This window comes from Hyaena hyaena, unplaced genomic scaffold, assembly GCF_003009895.1.
Source record: "Hyaena hyaena isolate Hyena2069 unplaced genomic scaffold, ASM300989v1 scaffold_298, whole genome shotgun sequence".
NCBI classification, from domain to species: domain Eukaryota; kingdom Metazoa; phylum Chordata; class Mammalia; order Carnivora; family Hyaenidae; genus Hyaena; species Hyaena hyaena.
Genome location: NW_024080927.1, coordinates 1,385,466 through 1,406,791, shown reverse-complemented (window position 1 = coordinate 1,406,791; position 21,326 = coordinate 1,385,466). Strand labels below are relative to the sequence as shown.

At 36.6% G+C, this 21,326-nt stretch overlaps 1 protein-coding gene across 4 annotated transcripts in view; it reads right to left on the bottom strand.

Moving 5' to 3' along the window:
- Nucleotides 1-21,326, bottom strand: part of TRIM37 (tripartite motif containing 37) — a 131,107-nt gene that overhangs the window by 82,827 nt on the left and 26,954 nt on the right. For all 4 annotated transcript variants that reach the window (XM_039247312.1, XM_039247315.1, XM_039247313.1 and 1 more), the window contains exons 7-11: nt 19,428-19,551; nt 18,037-18,104; nt 9,986-10,110; nt 2,560-2,610; nt 1,146-1,227 (exon numbers count right to left, since the gene is read on the bottom strand). In XM_039247312.1, the coding sequence (XP_039103243.1) occupies nt 1,146-1,227; nt 2,560-2,610; nt 9,986-10,110; nt 18,037-18,104; nt 19,428-19,551 (450 nt within the window). The remainder of the gene's footprint in view (nt 1-1,145; nt 1,228-2,559; nt 2,611-9,985; nt 10,111-18,036; nt 18,105-19,427; nt 19,552-21,326) is intronic.

The window sequence follows — 21,326 nt, the reverse complement described above, 5'->3', positions numbered from 1 at the left end:
TTTTTATTTATTTCTAGGAGAGAGAGAGAGACAGCATGAGCAGGGGAGGGTCAGAGAGAGAGGGAGATACAGACTCTGAAATAGGCCCCAGGCTCCGAGCTGGCAGTCAGCACAGAGCCCGACGCGGGGCTCGAACCCAGGAACTGCGAGATCATGACCTAAGCGAAAGTCGGACGGTTAACCGACTGAGCCACCCAGGCGCCCCAGAAGCAGTATCTTTATAGGGGCACCTGGGTGGCTCAGTTGGTTAAGCAGCCGACTTCGGCTCAGGTCATGTTCTCATGGTTCGTGGGTTTGAGCCCCATGTCCGGCTCTGTGCTGATGGCTACCTCAGAGCCTGGAGCCTGCTTCAGATTCTGTATGTCCCCCTCTCTCTGACCCTCCCCTGCTCACACTGTCTCTCTCAGAAATACATAAAAAACATTTGAAAAAAATTTTAAGAAGCATATCTTTATAAAAGTTATTACAATAAATGAAAAAAAACAAAAAAATGAGAATATCACTATTTTGCAACTTCCAATGAATTAACAGATGTAGGCAATGAACATCAAAAGCTACCATTATCACAATAAGAGATATAACTAGACATGGTGTGATAAAAGAGCACACTATTATTTATACTCTTGCCATAGGAAGCAACTATATATCTCTCATCATGCCACTGCATCCAGCAGCAAATTTGCAGAAAATTCCTAGGTCAAAGGAACATACTGAAATGCACCATGAGTATGGAATCAGCATACATGTATTTTTGATGGCTTTCTGTAGCAGTAATTTATTTTTATTTAAAAAATAATTTCTAAAATAAAAATTTTAAATATTTCTTTGAAAGATAAATATCTTCCTAGAAGCAAGAAATAAAATTCAGTAATATCAAGGTTAATACTGTTGATATTTAACTCATTTTTTTTTTTTTTTAGTAATGTACACTATTAAAAAAACATAATATTGTCGATACTTTAGTTCTTTACTCCACTAAGAAAAGTGAACCAGGGAGCATCTTTCTAACTGCTAGATGGGATGCTGCCTAATTCATGAACTGCCTAATAAAGTAAATAAAAAAAAAAAAAAAGTGAACAACTCTACTACAGAACCCTGAAAGAAAGACTTGGTTTCAAAATTTATTAGAAATATGAAAAACTTACTGGGTAAACTTTTAACCTCCAACATAGTCCTGAAACTTGAAGAGGTGGACTGTAAACAGGGTCTGCTCGCTGGCGCAAAGTGCTGAAGTAAAAGAAAACCAACCAAATCCCAAGATCAAAACTGTTGTGAAATATCAACACGTAAAACCAAACTCTAAGCAAAATTTATTTATGTTACTTATCTGCAGTCCGAACAAGTAAATGAAGACACTGAACAAGTCAAGATTCCACTGCATAAATTTATATATACTTACATTCTGAAATAAGGTTTAATGATACTGAAATAGGTAGCAGTATCTTTTCAGTTTCAAAATTATGACATTCAAGGGAAAAGGAAAATATAAAGAAAAATATAACTAAGTGTGAATTTAATTACCACTTCAACAAGCAGTCTTTTACCATTAAATAAAAGAAAAAAACAGTGTGCTTCTTCCTCACATCTCTATATTACAATTATCCTTTTCTAATACATAAAAACTTAAGAAATGTGCTTAATCTTAACACATGTGAGGATATCCTCAGAAAATTTGTAGTTTAGCCAAAAATGAGCCCATAAGAAAAGACAAATGGGGGCGGGAGCGGCGCCTATGTGGTTCAGTTGGTTAGGCATCAAACTCCTGAATTTGGCTCAGGTCATGATCGCAGGGACATAAGATAAATAAAGCCCTGCATCAGGCTCTGTACTGAGCCTGGAGCCTGCTTAAGATTCTCTCTCTGCTCCTCCCCTGTTTAGGTGCTCATGTGTTCCCTATCTCTCTCAAAAAAGAGAGGGGGGGAGGGAAGGAAGGAAGGAAGGAAGGAAGGAAGGAGGAAGGAAGGAAGGAAGGAAGGAAGGAAGGAAGGAAGGAAGGAAGGAAGGAAGGAAGGAAGGAAGGAAGGAAGGAAGGAAGGAAGGAAGGAAGGAAGGAAGGAACAAACTGGTATTAATCCTCACAGTTTGGCTTTATATTGATGGTTATAACCTCCTAGAATTTCTCTCCCTAAGGCAAGGCTTTTTATTTTGTGTTTCTCCATTTCCAAATTGTCTTTGAAAACAAGTCCCTTAAGACCTTTGTGTTTTAAGATCTTTGTTTCTAATCTTCAAAAAAAAGCAGTAAAAGCTAACAAAGTAACATGCAAGTTACAAAGCCTAAAATTTCTAATGATAATGGCCTTTCAGTCACAAATTCTAGTGATAATGGCCTCTCACTTCTAGCAAAGATAAATGGATTCAATTGGACTTCTTCTCACCACTCTTATTTCCAAGGATGGGTAGAAGAGGGCTCACTAATTTTAATAATCCCATTCACCCCACCTTAGCAAAGGCTAAGCGGATCCTCTTGAAAAAAAAAAAAAGGTTTATTTTCCCAGACTAGATAGAGAAGCAATGTGTCCTGAAGATAACATAAAAATCTCAGTAGTCAAAAACTCTTACCTGAAATTCTCTAAGACAAAAGTAGCTGAATCATAAGATGGTACTAATTCACTAAAAAGAAGCAAAAGGCAAAATAGTTATTTAAGTTTAAAATTTCATTTAGTTAAAAAACAAGTTCTTCAGTAATGTCATTAATATGCTTCTACACTAAGTCCTTAAATATTTTTCAATCCTTACGAAACACTGACATTAAATAAAATGAATTTGTAAAACCATCAAAAGCAAACATCAAAAGTTTGCAATTAAATTGGAACCTTGACAAATACTTTATAAAATAGTTGGGTTTTTTGAGAAGCAACATGTAAGCAGTAAAATAAGCGTAAGAGACTTTCAAAAGTACTCATGGAAATAGGAAAAGGAAGAAATGGGTGCTTAAGTTGGGAGCCTAAAATATGAAACAGATATAAGGAAGTTTAAAAAAAATCAAAATAAACAGCAAAAGACATCACAATAAATCCCCAACTTCATTCTCTAAAACAAATTATGAGGAATATTGATGACCTTAAATACTTTAAGAATATTAACTTGCAAATAAATCTGTACAATTTTATGGAGTAAGAAACATAATCACAAAAGGGCAAATAGAGTGGATGAGCATTTAACAATTTCTTGGCATTACCTCAGGCAACTTTAGTTCCATACATTCTTCTCCAAAGAGAACTGAACTACAACACACCACAGGATACACCCTTAGATCATGTGAACACTCAACACTGCTATCATTTAAACACCTTATAACACACAATATTCTATATTTCATAAACAAATTATAAATTTACCAAAAAGACAAACTGTAAGCCATTTTACTACATCCTCATATATATCTTCTAAAGTTTAATTCATGAAAACTCATTATTACCAAAATAAAATATATGATAACATCTATAGCCTTTTCACACTGTGACAGTGCCTAAAGAAATTAGTGGTTTGCCAGTGAAAACACAGTATAGATTTTAAAATATATTATTTTTTATTTTATGGTAAGTATGTATAGGTAAATAGTTCATATCTTTTTCACATAAGTAGATGGAGTTTGCCCTGCAACAGTTAACTATATAGCTACTATCATTGTCAAGCACCCCTAACCATATCCCGAGGTAGCTGTTACCTTTTCTTAAAAGACTCATATTCCTCATTCCCAGATGCTTGCCTGGTTAATCTTTACTATTCCTTCAAATAACAGATTAGAAGTCACAGTCCACTGAACATCTGCTCTAACTTCTCTCCATTATGTTTCCTCACACTCAATATACACAAACCCCAAAAAGTAGGACAAATGTCATCAGTACCTAGGAAGCCTACCTGGAACCACAAACCTAATCAGAGCTCCAAAGAAATGTCTCCAGAATATTTTCAAAATTTGGTCAACTCATGACATGCTTTTGTTTATAATTTCATGCAAGTTCCAATCATACCACTGTTGGGTCAGTTCTCCCACCAAATTCATAACATCTTTCATAATGTTTTTTCCACCATAACCTTAATATCCAGTGCTATACACTTCCTTTGTGCTTTGGCTTTAAGACTGTCATTTTGTCATATTCCCATCCACCATTAAGGGTCAAAAAGAGTTCACCACAAAACTAAAAGGCCACCACCAGATTAGGAGAAGATATTTGCAAATGACATATCAGACAAAGGGTTAGTATCCAAAATCTATAAAGAACTTATCAAACTCAACATCCAAATACAAATAATCAAGTGAAGAAATGGGCAAAAGATATGAACAGACACTTTTCCAAAGAAGATATCCAGATGGCCACCTGACACATAAATAAATGCTCAACATCACTCATCATCAGGGAAATACATCAAAACCACAATGACATACCACTTCACACCTGTCAGAATGGCTAACATAACAACTCAGGCAACAACACATTATTGGCGAGGATGCGGAGCAAGAGGATCTCTTTTGCACTGTTGGTGGGAATGAAAACTGGTGCAGCCACTCTGGAAAACAGTATGGAGGTTCCTCAAAAAATTAAAAATAGAACTACCCTACGACCCAGCAATTGCACTACTAGCTATTTATCCAAGGGATACAGGTGTGCTGTTTTGAAGGGACACATGTATCCCAATGCTTATAGCAGCACTGTTGACAATAGCCAAAGTACAGAAAGAACCCAAATGCCCACTGATGGATAAATGGATACAGAAGATGTGGTATATATACATAATGGAGTATTACTAGGCAATCAAAAAGAATGAAATCTTACCATTTGCAACAACATGGATGGAACTAGAAGGTATTATGCTAAGCGAAATTAGTCAAAGACAAATATCATAAAAACAAGAAGGGGGACAAAACATAAGAGACTCTTAAACAGGGAGCAAACTGAGGGTTGCTGGAAAGGTTGTGGGTGGGGAAAATGAACTAAATGGGTGAGGGGCATTAAGGAAGATATCTGTTGGAATAAGCACTAAGTGTTATACATAGGGGATGAATCACTGGAATCTACTCCTGAAATCATTATTGCACTATATGCTAACTAACTTGGATGTAAATAAATAATATTAAGAAACAAAAAAAGAGTTCACCAAACACAAAATAAAGAGAAGGAGATGACATGAACAGTGAAGGGGCATCTGGGTGGCTGAGTCAGTTAAGTGCCCAACTTTGGATCAGGTCATGATCTCACGGTTCGTGGGTTCGAGCCCTGTGTCAGACTCTGTGCTGACAGCTAGCTCAAGAAAGCCAGCTTTGGATTCTTTGTCTCCCTCTCTCTCTGACCCTCTCCTGCTCACACTGCCTCTCTCTCCCTCTCTCTCTCTCTGAGAAATAAATAAAACACTAAAAAAAAAACTTTTTTTAATTAAAAAAAAACAAACTCAGAACAGTGGAGTAGAAAGCCTAGGAGATAAAGAGCTAGAATAGATTGCTAAAGCTCACTGACCAAGAAAGTATAGTATGATGTGCCCAAGCTGTCACTCAACTGAGAGAAAATGATCACATTCAGAGCACAGAAAACATCTATCAATCCTAGGGTATTGTGAAGTACTCCTATACATAGTATACAAGTACTTCTCACATGTAACTTATAAATTAGTTAACAATGGGGCAGCATTAAACAGGATGCATTATACAGTTGATCCTTGAACACCATGGGTTTGAACTGTACAGGCTCACTCATGTGGATTTTTTTCAATACAGTATGGTACAGCAAATGTACCTTCTCTTATGATTTTCTCTCCTCTAGCTTACTTTATTGTAAAAATATAGTATAGAATACATACAAAATACAAAATATGTGTCAATCAATTGTTTATGTTATAGGTAAGGCTTCTGGTCAAAAATAGGCTATGAGTAGTTAAGTCTGGGAGGAGTCAAAAGTCATATGTGGATTCTAGAATGCTCAGGAGCCAGCATTCCTAACTCCCAAACTATTCAAAGATCAACTGTAACTGATTACTAGATACTAGATTTTAATATACAATTCTCTATTTAATATCAAATATATACCCAGTAAGATTATCAGTTCCTCTTCCATGTCCCCTATGTAGCACAATAGTGCTGAACATATAGATAGTCTTTAATAAATAACACTGCACTTTTTCAATGACTTTTTATTCTCCATTGTGGCTCCATCACAAATCATCAACTGATGGAACTTAAAGTAATCCAGTTGTATGATCTCAAAGTTTAGAAATATTCACCACTGCCTTTGTACATCTAAATTCTGATCTATAACTTAATGTCAATAAATGCTGGCCTTTCTTATTTGGATCTCTCTCTACTACGCTGATTCAATGCATCACCAGATGAATTACCTGTTTCCTGTATGCTACAACCTATCAATGAAGTTTCTATTAAAAGCTACAAGCCAAAATGCCCAGTAAGGCAGTAAATAAGCATTATCTGGGAGAGTAAGGGTCCTAAGGTGAACTTTATCTATGGAAAGCTCCTTAACTGTCATATTTAAAAAAGGGGTTTTTTGGCGGTTTCCTCTTTGCTGATGTCCCTTCTGCCTTCCTCCCTAGCTCCCTGCCCTCCCAATTTCAATTCTGTCTATCTACACCAAAAAAACAAGATAATAAAATGGACTGTGGAGGTTCTGAGCCACTTGGGCATTTAGGGAACAGAAAGCAAAACAATCACTGCATGTAAGAGAGATTGACAAGAAATCTAAAGCAGAGGTGGTTGCCTAATGAGCCATTGCAAGTAGCATCAGCGTTAAGAGTTTACCTATACCTATGGTTCCCACAATTTAGTACAGAATTATAGATGCTCAAGATTCATTGTCTAGTCCTCCAAAGACTGTCCCCTCCAAAGATAGTCAGGGTATTCCTGGGAATTTGCATTATGGACAAACATTCCAGCTGACTTTCATATGTGTCATGTACCACACTTTGAATTGAAAAACATATTTACCTTACGGTATTTATGTCAAAACTTATGTTTCATTCCACAGTGATGAATAGTTCCAAAAAGGTACTCTTCAAAACTGAAATGACTGACCATGTTATCAAAGAGGCAGCCTTTTGATATTGGTGGGCGTCCTTAGTTCACCTAACCTACTTAAAGATAGCAAATACCAAGTCCTTTTAGTAATATTCAGTGCTTATTAAAACAGAAATATTATATCTGGCTTATTAATTCAGAGAGAAATGAAGACTTATCAGTCAGTGAAATCTACTTGAGTTCTAGCTGTCAAAAGAACTTGGCCCTTCTGTTTACAGGACTATGGGTGGTCATAATCCTCAGGAATGCATCTGTGAGGAGGAACAAGGGCTTACACCAGAGATTCTAAACCAGGGGCAGTTTTATTCCTAGGAAGCATTTGGCAATGTCTGGAAATATTTTCGTCACAACTGTAAAGGGAAAGGTGCTATTAGGACACTGCTAAACATCCTACAATGAACAACAAACTCCCTCAACCCCACAAAGAATTATCCTGATCAGCAATGTCAAGGTTGACATGCACTATTCAGTCGAGTACCATCAATGCCCTGTGGCCATCAGAGAGCATCACATATCAGAGAAAAAAGAAAAGACAGTTAAATATATAAACATTTTTAAAACAACGGCTATTTACTAAAGGTAACATAGCCTTAAACATACTAAAAAATCTTGGCAGTATTTCAAAGCCATCTTTAAAGTCCAAGATGGATTAAAATCTGCCATACCAACATATTTTTATCTGAGGCAGTGGTTTAACCTCTCCTCTTAGGAATCAACTACGGAGATTTTAAATTGACAAAATACAAATGCCTAGCTGTACTCAATGTTATGGACTAAACTGTGGTCCCCCAAAATTTGTATGTTGAGGCTCTAATCCCCAATGTATTTGGAGACAGGACCTTTCCAAAATAATCCCAAATGAATCTAACATAAAGCTAATGCAAGAAACCATTGCTCTAAAACTATAGGGAAAACATGCTTGAAAGAATGTGCTATTCAAAAGAATTCTAAGACTACCCAAGATAAAAACTAAAAGGTGGTAATTAAAGTGACCTGAGGTCATAAGGGTAGGAAGGACCCTAACTCAATAAAGCTTGTGTCCTTAGAAGAGAAAAAGATGGGGCACCTGGGTGGTTTAGTCGGTTAAGCATCTGACTTTCACTTAGGTCATGATCTCGCGGTTCGTGGGTTCGAGCCCCGCGTCGGGCTCTGTGCTGACTGCGAGCTTAGAGCCTGGAGCCTGTTTCAGAGTCTGTGACTCCCTCTCTCTCTGACCCTCCCCTGCTCACGCTGTCTCTCTCTCTCTCCTAGAAATAAATTTTAAAAAAAAAACATTAAAAAAAAAAGAAGAGAAAAAGATACCAGACACTGATCTCTGTGCTTGAGGAAAAGGTCTTGTAAGGACAAGCAAGAAGTCTCATCAAAAATCAGATTTCCTAGCACCTTGATCTTGTACTTCTTACATCCTGAACTATAAGAGAATAAACTTCTGAGCTGAAACCACCCAGTCTATTATTTTGTTATGGCAGCTCAAGCAGACTAATCTATCTGCAGAGATTTTATTTCAAATGATGTGAGGTATTAGCCAGCACTGGCAATTTTCAAAAGAATCCCAACTGAATCTTACAACCAAGGAACCACTGCTCTAAAACCACAATGCAAACATGCCTGAGAGAATATGCTGATTCAAAAGAATTCTAAGACTGCCAAGATCAAAACTAAAAAGATGCATAGAACACAACCAGCTGTCTCCTACAACCACCTTTTAGGATCTGGAGGTAACATCATGTCACCTTCAGAATCTTTTGGCATTTCATTAATGTTCTGAGTTTTGTTTCTGGCAACATATATATAAATAATGTGTTACAGTTTCTGTGTAATGAGATTAAAATAAATTCAAAAGGTAAATAAAAGAATGACCATACTACATCATGGATGGACCTTGAGGGTATTATGCTAAATAAAATAAGTCAGAGAAAGACACATACCAAATCTAAAATAAAAAGGTCAGAATATATACACCTCAGGTTATAAAATAAGTCATGGAGATATACTAGACAGCATGGTGACTAATTCTAGTCAAATTTTAAACTTGCTAAGAAATTAGATCTTGAAAGTTCGCATTACAAAAAAAGTTTTATTAACTGTTTATGGTGAGAGATGTTAACTAGACTTACTGTGATCATTCTGCAATTCTTGCAAAGGTGAAATCATTATGTTGTACACTTGGAAATAATATGTTACATGTCAATTATACATCAATTTTAAAAAATGAACAGACAGGGGGCGCCTGGGTGGCTTAGTCGGTTAAGCGTCCGACTTTCGCTTAGGTCATGATCTCACGGTTCGTGGGTTCGAGCCCCGCGTTGGGCTCTGTGCTGACTGCCAGCTCAGAGCCTGGAGCCTGTTTCAGTCTGTGACTCCCTCTCTCTCTGACCCTCCCCTGTTCACTCTGTCTCTCTCTCTCTCTCTCCTAGAAATAAATTAAAAAATTAAAAAAAAAAATGAACAGACAGTAATAAATTGGGATCAATTACTTTTTCTACAGAAGGTGACACTCCAAGAAGAAACTAACTCCTAACTCAATATCATCTCTTTACAGTAAAAAGTGTAATTCCACCAGAATTTTTTTTTTTTTTTTTTAATATTTTTATTTATTTCTAGGAGAGAGAGACAGAGACAGCGTGAGCAGGGGAGGGTCAGAGAGAGAGGGAGACACAGACTCTGAAATAGGCTCCAGGCTCCGAGCTGGCAGTCAGCACAGAGCCCGACGCGGGGCTCGAACCCACGAACCGCGAGATCATGACCTAAGCGAAAGTCGGACGCTTAACCGACTAAGCCACCCAGGCGCCCCCCACCAGAATTTTTAACCAGATTTACATACATAACTAAAGTTCAAAAGACCACATCATAAGTAACACCTTAAAAAACATGGAGTTAAGAAAAACAACATTCTTTTGAAACAAGCATGTGCATATGCACATAAACTTCAATTGAAAATCAAGTTAAAAAACTATGTTGTACCTGGTAAAGTCTGGTGGAACAGGAGTGGTAACAAAGGATGCCATGGGCTTCCGGTGAACTTGCTGAAACATCATGAGGATCTCTGAGCTCTTAGATATTAACTCACTCTTACTACAAGACCGCAGCTTTGAGGAAAACAAATAAACAAAATTAATATTCATTGACATCACAAAATCCTTAATAAAGAATAAAAATAGTAATTATTTTAGTCATATTCTAGAAAAAAAAAGAAACAGGATGACTCTTTCAAAGTGGTTTTCAGAGTTAAAAATCTACAAAGGATCTAAGTTATTTCCATTCTAACAGTAAAGTCACTGAGGAAATTTATTTGATTTTAATGCATTTTCTCTCCGCATACATTAACACAAATCCAAGTATAAGCAAACACAACTGGCAACGAGAAGCTATTATGTATATTAATGAACCAAACTCCATAGGTCAGCAGCCATCAAACAAGGATTTCTCAAACTGTATTCCAGGAGAGAGAGAAATGTTAGGATGTAACAGACCCAGATTAGTCTCAACTTGTATCAATTTGGAAAATACTTCTTTATGTAAGTTAAAGGTTAAAAACTGAGAAATTCAACTCCAATAAAATAAGCATAATAGTTAAAAACACTTTCTATTCAAGACAACCAATTTGAAGTCCTACTTCTGCCACACACTAATTACATGATTTTCAGAGTCCGTTTATCTATAAAACTGGAATAGTATCTACCGCTGCTTACTTCAGTAAGATTGTTGTAACAATCATGAAGCCATGTGAGACAGCTTGATAAACTGTTACAGGCTAAACAGTGTCTCCACCAAATTCCTGTTAGTCCTAACTCCTAGTAACTCAGAGTGTAACTATATTTGTAGATAAGGTCTTGAAAGGACAAAGGGAGGCGGTGTCTACAAGAGACACCTCAGGGAAAATCAAAACTGCTGACACTTTGATCTTAGACTTTCAGCCACCAGAACTGTAAGAAAATAAATTTGTTGTTTAAGCCTCCTAGTCTGTGGTATTTTCTTAGGGATGCCCTAGCAAAGTAATATACTATCAAATGCCATACACATGATATTCATAACACTCACTATGGTTAGGTTTATATTTTTTAAATGACAATTGCTTATAGCTCGAAGAATAATAGGATAGGATATGACAGGCATCATAATGAAAAATATCAAAACTTAACAACTTTTATTAAAATATTAATTGAATGTGAGGTGCCCAGATGGTTCAGTCAATTAAGCATCTGACTCTTGATTTTGGCTCAAGTCAAGATCTCAGGGTTCATGGGATCGAGCCCCACACTGGGCTCTGTACTGGCAGCAAGGAGCCTGCTAGGGATTCTCTCCCTCATTCTCTGCCCCCTCCTCCACCCTCACTAACATGTTCTTGTTCTCAAAATAAATAAATAAACTTCAAAAAAAAAAAAGGTATAAATAAATGAATGAATGAATGAATAAATAAATATTGAATGCCTACGATGAGTATCCTTCCTTGACCTCACTTCCTCTAAAGGTAACTCACTCAACTGAAGTTTTTATCAATTATCATGTGTTCAGCAATGTTCTGAGTGTTTTTACACTTTACATATACAACCAAACTACATCATACATTTTTCGCTTAACATTCCATATGAAGATTTGATTATTGGTATCTATAGTTCTACTCCTTTGGCAGTTTCATTTTTTTTTTAAATGTTTATTTTTGAGAGAGACAGAGCATGTGCAGAGGAGGGGCAGAGAGAAAGGGACACACAGAATCCAAAGCAGGCTCCAGACTCTGAGCTGTCAGCACAAAGCCTGATGCAGAACTCGAACCCACTAACTGTGACATCATGACCTGAGTGGAAGTTAGACACTTAACCGACTGAGCCACCCAGGCACCCCAAGACACATGCCATCTCTAAGATACCATAATATACATTTGAGAATCAATGAGATACAGGATATTTCTTCATTCAACTCTTTATTTGACAAAAGGTCTCCAACATTTTTTATTAAATTTATTCAAAATTCTTAGTTTATGCTAAATTATGAATAGGATTATGTTGGAATTAAGTTTTCTAGCTGTTTATTCCCGATATTTCATTTTTGTCTTGATTATATATCCAGCAACCAAGATAAGCTCAATAAAAAAGTGTAAATTATATACTTTCTATGTAGATAATTATATCCTCTACAAATAATAAATTTTATGTCTTCATTTTAATACATCTGTACCACATCTATTGTCTTGAGGCCCCTGAGTGGCTCACTATGAATAAACGAGTAATCCTGCTTCAGATTCTGTGTCTCCATCTCTGTCTGCCCCTCTCCTGCTTGCACTGTCTCTCTCTCTCTCAATAATAAAAATTAAAAATTTTAATTAAAAAAAATATATATGTACCATATTTATTGCCTTAATACACATGACCAGCACATTCAGAAGCGAAGCAACGATAGGAAGTAACCTTGGATTTCTTATCAGAGCTTCACAAGTTTTACCATTTACACTGTTTCCTATAAAATAAAGTTAATGTACAACAAGCACCTGGGTGGCTCAGTTGGTTAAGTGTCCAGTCTCTGCTCAGGTCATGAACTCACAGTTTGTGGATTCTAGCCCCACATCAGGCTCTGTGCTGACAGCTCAAAGCCTGGAACCTGTTTTAGATTCTGTGTTGCCCTCGCTCTCTGTGCTCCTCTCTCGATCGCTGGCTCATTCTCTCTCTCTCAAAAATAAAGATTAATAAATAAAATAAAGTTAATGCAGTTACTTCCCTTTTATTCTTAATTTGCTAAGTAATTTGACCATGAATGAGGATCAAATATAAAAAATGGATCAAGAAGATGTGGTATATTTATACAATGGAATACTACATGGCAATGAGAGAGAATGAAATCTGGCTATTTGTAGCAACATGGATGGAAATAGAGGGTGCTATGCTGAGCGAAATAAGTCAGGCAGAGAAGGACAAATACCATATGTTTGCACATATAGGCGGATTAGGAGGAAGTTAATGGAGGACAAAGCGGGAGAAGGGGAAAAATAGCTGGGGAGAGGGATGGAGGCAAACCATGAGAGACTCTTGAATGCTGAGAACAAACTGAGGGTTGAGGGGGGTGGAGGAGAGGGGAAGGGGTTGATGGGCATGGAGGAAGGCACTTGTTGGGATAAGCACTGGGTGTCATATGGAAACCAACTTGACAAACTATAAAAAATAAAAAATGTTACTTTAAAAATTAATATTATCCTATTCACTTTTATTTAAATGTTCATTGGTTTTGCTCTTTGATCTCAAGTTATAATCAAGAAGATTTTTCTCATAATGAAAATTTCTTACATTCCTTTGAATAACTCTACTTGACCTGGCTTTTTTTTTTCCTTTATTATTTTATTTTTAGTAATCTCTACATCTGTCCTGGGAGTTGAACTCACAATCCTGAGATCAACTACAGCATACTTCACTAACTGAGCCATCCCCCTGGTCCTGCTCTTGTTTTGTTTTTGTAAATATCCTACTGATTTTTAACTGCCAGTATTTATTTAAGATTTTGGTATTTATGTTAAAATTGAGCTTTGGGGAGACTGGGTGGCTCAGTCAGTGAAGCATCTGACTTCAGCTCAGGTCAGCTCAGTTCAGGAGTTTGACCCCTGCATCGGGCTCTGCGTTAACAGCATGAAGACTGCTGTAGTTTCTCTCTCTCCCCCTCTCTAGTCCTCCCCCATGTTCTCTTTCTCAAAATAAGCAAACAAACTTTAAAAATAAAATAAAACAGAGCTTTAATTTTCTTACGTTGTTCTTATGACAGCTGGTTATTAATTTTAATGTTATGTCATCTTGAATTACATCTAGTACTTTGGTATTCCCTAAGGAAAAATTATTTGAGAGGACCATGGGGGAGAAGAAGGGGAAAAATAGTTGGGGAGAGGGAGGGAGGCAAAACATGAGAGACTCTTGAATGCTGGGAACAAACTGAGGGCTGACGGGGTGGGAGAGAAGGGAAGGGGGTGATGGGCACGAGGGAGGGCACTTGTGGAGATAAGCACTGGGTATTATATGGAAACTTGACAATAAACTATTTTAAGAAAAGAAAAAATTATTTGATAGGCAAAAGAGATTTAAAAATTTGGTTTTCCATTAGTCTGAATTTGATGTCTTTAGAAGGAGACATATCAACAATATAATTTACTTAATGTTTCTTGTTTAAATTATATACTTTAAGTGACACCAAATGATTACAATCTCTTAAAAATTATCCCCTTCATGTAGATTCTATCTCAATAATGTTGCTCATATTTGTAAAGCACACAGAACACTAATATAAACACTGTGTGTTTGTTCTCGGCATTCAAGAGTCTCTCATAGTTTGCCTCCCTCCCTCTCCCCAACTATCTTTCCCCTTCTTCTCCCCCATGGTCCTCTCAAATAATTTTTTCTTAGAGAATACCAAAGTACTAGATCTAATTCAAGATGACATAACATTAAAATTAATAACCAGCTGTCATAAGAACAAATGGTTTCTTTCGTAAGAAGATTAAAGCTCTGTTTTATTTTATTTAAAATATTTTATTTAAGGGGCGCCTGGGTGGCTTAGTCGGTTAAGCGTCCGACTTTTGCTTGGGTCATGATCTCGCAGTTCATGGGTTCGAGTCCCGCGTCGGGCTCTGTGCTGACTGCCAGCTCAGAGCCTGGAGCCTATTTCAGAGTCTGTATCTCCCTCTCTCTCTGACCCTCCCCTGCTCACGCTGTCTCTCTCTCTCCTAGAAATAAAAAAATAAAAATAAATAAATAAATAAATTTAAAATATTTTATTTAAAACATTTTAAAATATTTTTTATTTTTTAAATTTCTACTGTATTTATAGTTCTGTCCCTATTCTTCTTCCCAATACAATATTGAACACTTTGTTCATTTTTCTTGATAATCTTGCTAGAATATCTTCCATTAATGTTTTTCAAAGATCCAATATTGGGTATGCTGATACTCCCAACTACTTCATGGCTCTCTTAAGAGATTTTTTTAAATAAAAATGTTTTATTTATTTTTGAGCAAGAAAGAGAGACAGACCACGAATAGGGGAGGGGCAGAGAGAGAGGAAGACAGAGAATCCGAAGCAGGCTCCAGGATGTGAGCTATCAGCACAGAGCTTGATGCGAGGCTCAAACCCACAAACCGTGAGATCATGACCTAAACCAAACGCTTAACCAACTGAGCCACCTAGGTACCCCTCTTCTTAGTCTTAAGGTAGACAGTTCCCTCTTTTTCAGCATTCCTTTTTATCACTAGTAATGTTTTTCCCCACTTGAATTTCCTCACCATTCTCTAGATCTATGTCTTATTAAGTAGATCACTGTGTGATTTTTTTTAAGTTCAAATTAATCCTTCACATTTTTTATTACTGATATTAGTGTCATTCACTGACAATAATACTCAATATCCCCCAAAAAAATTACTCAACCCAACTATATACAGCCTTTAAGACACAGACTTTAAATATTTAAAAACAAATACATTAAAAATCAAACAACACAGTAAGATATGTCATGGTAACACGAGTTAAGAGAAAGATGAAGTAGCTTTCTGAAAACAAATAGATTTCAAAGCAAAAAATATCATGATTAAGTAAGTCATTTTAGGGGCGCCTGGGTGGCTCAGTTGGTTAAGCATCTGACCCGTGATTTAGGCGAAGGTCATGATCTCATGGTTCACAAAATCAAGTCCATGTCCAGCTCTGGGCTGACAGCACAGAGCCTGCTTGGAATTCTCTTTCTCCCCCTCTCTCTCTCTTCCAAATAAATAAACTAAGGAAAAAAAAGTCATTTCATAGTGATGATGGAAACACTCAAGAGGATCCAACAATCCTAGACATTTAGGCCCTTAACAGCATGGCTTCAAAATACATGAAGCAAAAACTGATTGAATTGCCAAAAGAAAAGACAAATACACAATTACTGCTGAAAATGTCAACAACCCTCTCTCAAAAAAACAGGTAGAAAGAAAATCTACAAATAGTAGACTTGAACAACATCACCAACCAACTTGATCTCAAGACACTACAATCAGAAAAAAACCCAAATACTTGGAAACTAAGTAACATTTCTAAAGAACCCATGGATCGAAAAATAAATCACAAAGGAAGAAAGTATTTTGAATAGGGGCGCCTGGGTGGCTCAATCGGTTAAGTGTCCGGCTTCGGCTCAGGTCATGATCTCATGGTCTGTGGGTTTGAGCCCCACGTCGGGCTCTGTGCTGACAGCTAGCTCAGAGCCTGGAGCCTGCTTCAGATTCTGTGTCTCCCTCTCTCTCTGACCCTCCCCTGCTCACGCTCTGTCTCTCTTTGTCTCAAAAATAAAGTATATAAAAAATTTTTAAAAAAGTATTTTGAACAGAAATGTCTCAGATTAATAACCCCAGGTTCCATCTTAAGATTTTAGAAAAAAGAAGAGCAAATTAAACTCAAACTAAGTAAAAAAAAAAAAAATTAGATCAAAACAATAATCAATGATAGAAAACCAAAACAACAAAGAAAAACCAAAAGCCAAGTTCTTTGAAAACATCAAGAAAAATAGACATCCTTGAGCCAGACTGATCAGGCTAAAAAGACACAAATCACCAATACCAGGAAACAGAGAGGTGATATCACTGCATTCTACAAACTAAAAAGAATAATGAGAGGGGGTGCCTGGGTGGCTCTGTCAGATGAACATCCCAACTCTACTCAGGTCATGATTTCACGGCCAAGGGATATAACCCCACGTCATACTCCATCCATGCTGAGAGTGGAGTCTGCATAAGATTCTCTCTCTACCTCTAGCCCTCTCCTCTGCTCATGAGCTCTAAAATACAAACAAAGCAAAAGGATAACAAGAAAATATTAAGAACTATGTGCCGATAAATTTGGCAAACTCAAATGAAATAATTCCTTAAAGACTCGAACCACAAAGGTCACTCAAGAAATAAGTAATATAAACTGCTCTATGTCTGTTAAAGGAATTGAGTTTGTAGTTGAAAATCACTCCACAAAGAAGACAAAGTTGGGGGCGGGGGATGGCGGGAAGTGGGAGTGCAGAGACATAACCAATAAAAAAAGGAAACAAGGTCCAAATGTCTTCACTGGTGAATTCTATCAAACATCTAAAAGAACAACAATAATTCTACAGAATTTATTCCAGAAAACTGAAGAGGGCATACTTTAAAATTCTTTGAGACCATCATTACTCTAATAACACCACCAGATAACGATACTTCTAAAAAAGAAAACTACCATCTGATATCTCTGGGGCATAAAAATAAAAAATTATACACAAAATCTTTTCTAATCAAATCCAATAATTCATTAAAAGGACAGTACATTGACCAAACCAAGGTTTTTAACCCTGAAGTACAAAGTTCATTTAATATTAAAAATAATAATCCATTTTAAGAAAAATAAAAAGGAAAACCATATGATAATCTTGATAACTGCAGAATAATTTGACAAAATCCAACATTCATTCCTAATGAAAATTCTCATCAAATAGGAACAGAATTCCAAAACCTAATAAAGAAGATCTACACTGAACATTCAGCTAACATCACACTTAAATCAACATTATACTAGAAGTTTTGGTCAGTAAAATCCTGACAGGAAACTAAATAAAAAGGAGACAGATCAAAAAGAAAACTGTCTATATTCAGAGATAACATAACTATATGCAGGAAAACCCAGAAATCTATAAAATAGTTACTAGAATTAAACTAAATCTTAAAAAACACGTACCATAGGAATCACTATATATAACTGGCAATATTCTATCTCAAAGCCACCACTTAAATCACCAGATGATTTTTATCTTTTATCAACTCACAGACTTCTACGGGCTATTCCACATAAAAATAATTGTATTCTTACAAAACAAAGTAAATCTAGTTCCCAACCATGATGGAGAAAACTTAAGAAGAATCACTTGATTCCTATTTCATAAAAATTCCAAATATAGCATAGATCTTCCAATCTTCAGGTCTTACATAATTTCTGTCCAAAAAAAATTATTTTTAAAAACCTGTCAATAGATTAAATTTCATTTATTATTTCATCACCTGGTGCTCTACCTCCTGAAGTAAGGATTCCAACAGTTCTGTTTCTTGCGTTAGAGAGGTCTTCTGACCTATTTAAAAACAACAAAACACCAACACTCAGGTTCCTTACTGGATTAAGAATGAACTTTCACTGAATATAGTTAATAACAAAGAATCAATTTCAACTATGTGAAATTTCACTATAACTACCCTAAAAAGTTTTACAAGGTTCAATTTAGGGGTGCCTAGGTGACTCAGTCAGCCGAGCATCTGACTCTTGATTCTGGCTTAGGTCATGATCTCACAGTTGTGGGATCGAGCCCTGCGTTGGGCTCTGCACTAACAACGCGGAGCCTGCTTGGGATTCTTTCACTCTCTGCCCCTCCCCTGCTTATACACACACTCTCTAAAATAAACATAAAAAAAAAAAAAAAAAAAGCTCAATCTAATATTGTAGTAGCTTTGACAAGGGGATTTCATAATCAGCCATAACTACAGTCCTGACAAACTACAATTAAGCTCTATTAAATTCATAAAAGAATACATAATAATAACCTCTGGAAAGACATTCAGGTTATTGTTTCTTCTTTATTTTTTTAAAGTTTTTTAATGTTTATTTTTGAGAGGGAGAGAGAGGGACAGAGTGTGAGCAGGGGAAGGGCAGAGAAAGGGAGACACAGAATCTGAAGCAGGCTCCAGGCTCTGAGCTGACAGCTCAGAGCCCGACATGGGGCTTGAGCCCACAGACTGTGAGATCATGACCTGAACCAAAGTGGGATGCCCAACCGACTGAGCCACCCAGGTGCCCTAAGGTTACTGTTTCTTCTAAAGGAATATAGTAGACGTAGAAAAGTAAATTTTTTACTCAGTCAACTCTTCTGAGTTAATCTCCCCCAGAATTTAACTCTGGTTTAAAAAGAATATATTAAGTTGCTCAAATGTTACATTACATGTCAGCAAAAGGTATGTTCTTTAAACATAAAAACCTGATTAAAAAAAAAAAAAAAAGATGCCCAGACAGGAACAGTCTGGAAGCTGAAGAAGCTAGAAACACACACAAGAATAAAGGAAGTAGTATTATAGAATTACCATTAAAAAGGTAGAAAAAAACAAAAACTTTTTTAAAAGGTAGAAATAAAAAAGAAAAAGAAACTGCTTTACATGCTGGGGGGCAGAAGATGATGAAAGGCAGGCATACTTGCCAAAACAGGTCATTTCGAGACGCATACATACCCAAGAAGTTAACAGAAGTTGTATTAATTAGGTATAATATTATTTGATACAGGGACATTTAATAGGTGGAACTTTTACTTTTGAAACCAATCTTTTCCTAGCCTATTTGATTCTTTCTAGATTGAACCTCAAGGAGGCTCAAAGCACCAAATATCCCAGCAGCATAGAAAAACACTCACCCATTAGTGTTATAAGTTTATTCTTCAGCTGTGTGTCTAATCGTGCAATCATCATCTCCACTGCATTCCTAATTTCCCGAACACGCTCATCTTTTGCATTTCGTACAGCTTCTACATTTCTTTCCTAGAAGATAAACAGGTAAAAAAAATTTAGTTGAAGAATTTTTAAAATAGAAGCAAACATACATTAATTCAATCAGTGCAATTATTCTTAAATTCAGTTGATTTCCTCTTTAAAAACTGTAAGCCAATAATACTTTATTTTTTATAATACTTTTTTAAAAAATTGTTCATTTAATTTTGACAAAATATAGCATCCTTTCTTTTTCTTTTTATTTTTTAATGTTTTATTTATTTCTGAGAGAGAGACAGCATGAGCAGGGCAGGGTTAGAGAGAGAAGGAGATACAGAATCTGAAACGGGCTCCAGGCTCTGAGCTAGCTGTCAGCACAGAGCCCGACGCAGGGCTCGAACCCACAAACCATGAGATCATGATCTAAGCCGAAATCGGATGCTTAACCGAATGAGCCACCCAGGTGCCCCACAGCATCCTTTCTTAATAAAAATCCTCAAGAAAGTAGATAGAAGGAACATACTCAAGATCATAAAGGCCATATACAAAAAACCCACAACTAATACCATCCTCAATGGAGAAAAACTGAGACCTTTCCCCCTAAGTTCAGGAGCACGAAGGGGATATCCACTCTTATCAGTGTTATTCAACATACTGTTTAAAGTCCTAGCCTCAGCAATCAAACAACAAAAGGAAATAAAAGGCATCCAAATCTGCAAGGAGGAAGTCAAACTTTCATGCTTCATAGACAACATGATACTCTATGTGGCACAACCAAAAGACTACCAAATAACTGCTAAAACTGATCCATGAATTCAGCAAAGTCTCAGGATATAAAATCAATGCACAGAAATCAGTTGCATAATGAAGCAGGAGAAAGAAATGAAGGAATCAATCCCATTTATAACTGCACCAAAAAACATAAAATACTTAGGAATAAACCTAACCAAAGAGGTGAAAGATCTATGCACTGAAAACTATAGAAAGCTTATGAAAGAAATTGAAAGACACAAAGAAATGGAAAAACATTCCATGCTCATGGATTGGAAGAACAAATATTGTTAAAATATCGATACTACCCAAAATAATCTTCATATTTAATGCAATCTCTATCAAGCTAACACCAGCATTCTTCACAGAGCTAGAACAAACAATTCGAAAATTTGTATGGAACAAGAAAAGACCCTGAATAGACACAGTAATGTAGACAAAGAAAACCAGGGGCGTCTGAGTGACTCAGTGGGTTAAGCATCTGGCTTTTGATTTCAGCTCAGGTCATGATCTCATGGTTCATGGGTTTAAGCCCCACATGGGGCTCTGTACTGATAGCCTGAATCCTGCTTGGGATTCTCTCTTTGCTTCTCCCCTGCTCATGCTCTCTCCCTGTCTCTCAAAATAAATAAACTTAAAAAAACTTAAAAAATTAAAAAGGAAAAAAAGAAAGAAAACCAAAGCTGGAGGCATCCCAATTCTGGACCTCAAGCTGTATCACAAAGCTATAATCATCAAGACAGTATGGTACTGGCACAAAAACAGACACATAGATCAGGGGAACAGAACAGAGAACCCAGAAATGAACCCATAAATATATGGCCTACTAATCTCTGACAAAGCAGTAAAGAATATCCAATGGAAAAATGTCTCTTCAGCAAATGGGAAAACTGGACAGAGACATGCAGAAGAATAAACCTGGACCAATTTCTTACACCGTATACAAAAACAAACTCAAAATGAATGAAAGACCTAAATGTAAGACAGGAAGCCACCAAAATCTTCGAGAAGGCAAGCAGCAACCTCTTTGACCTTGGTCATGGCAACTTCTTACT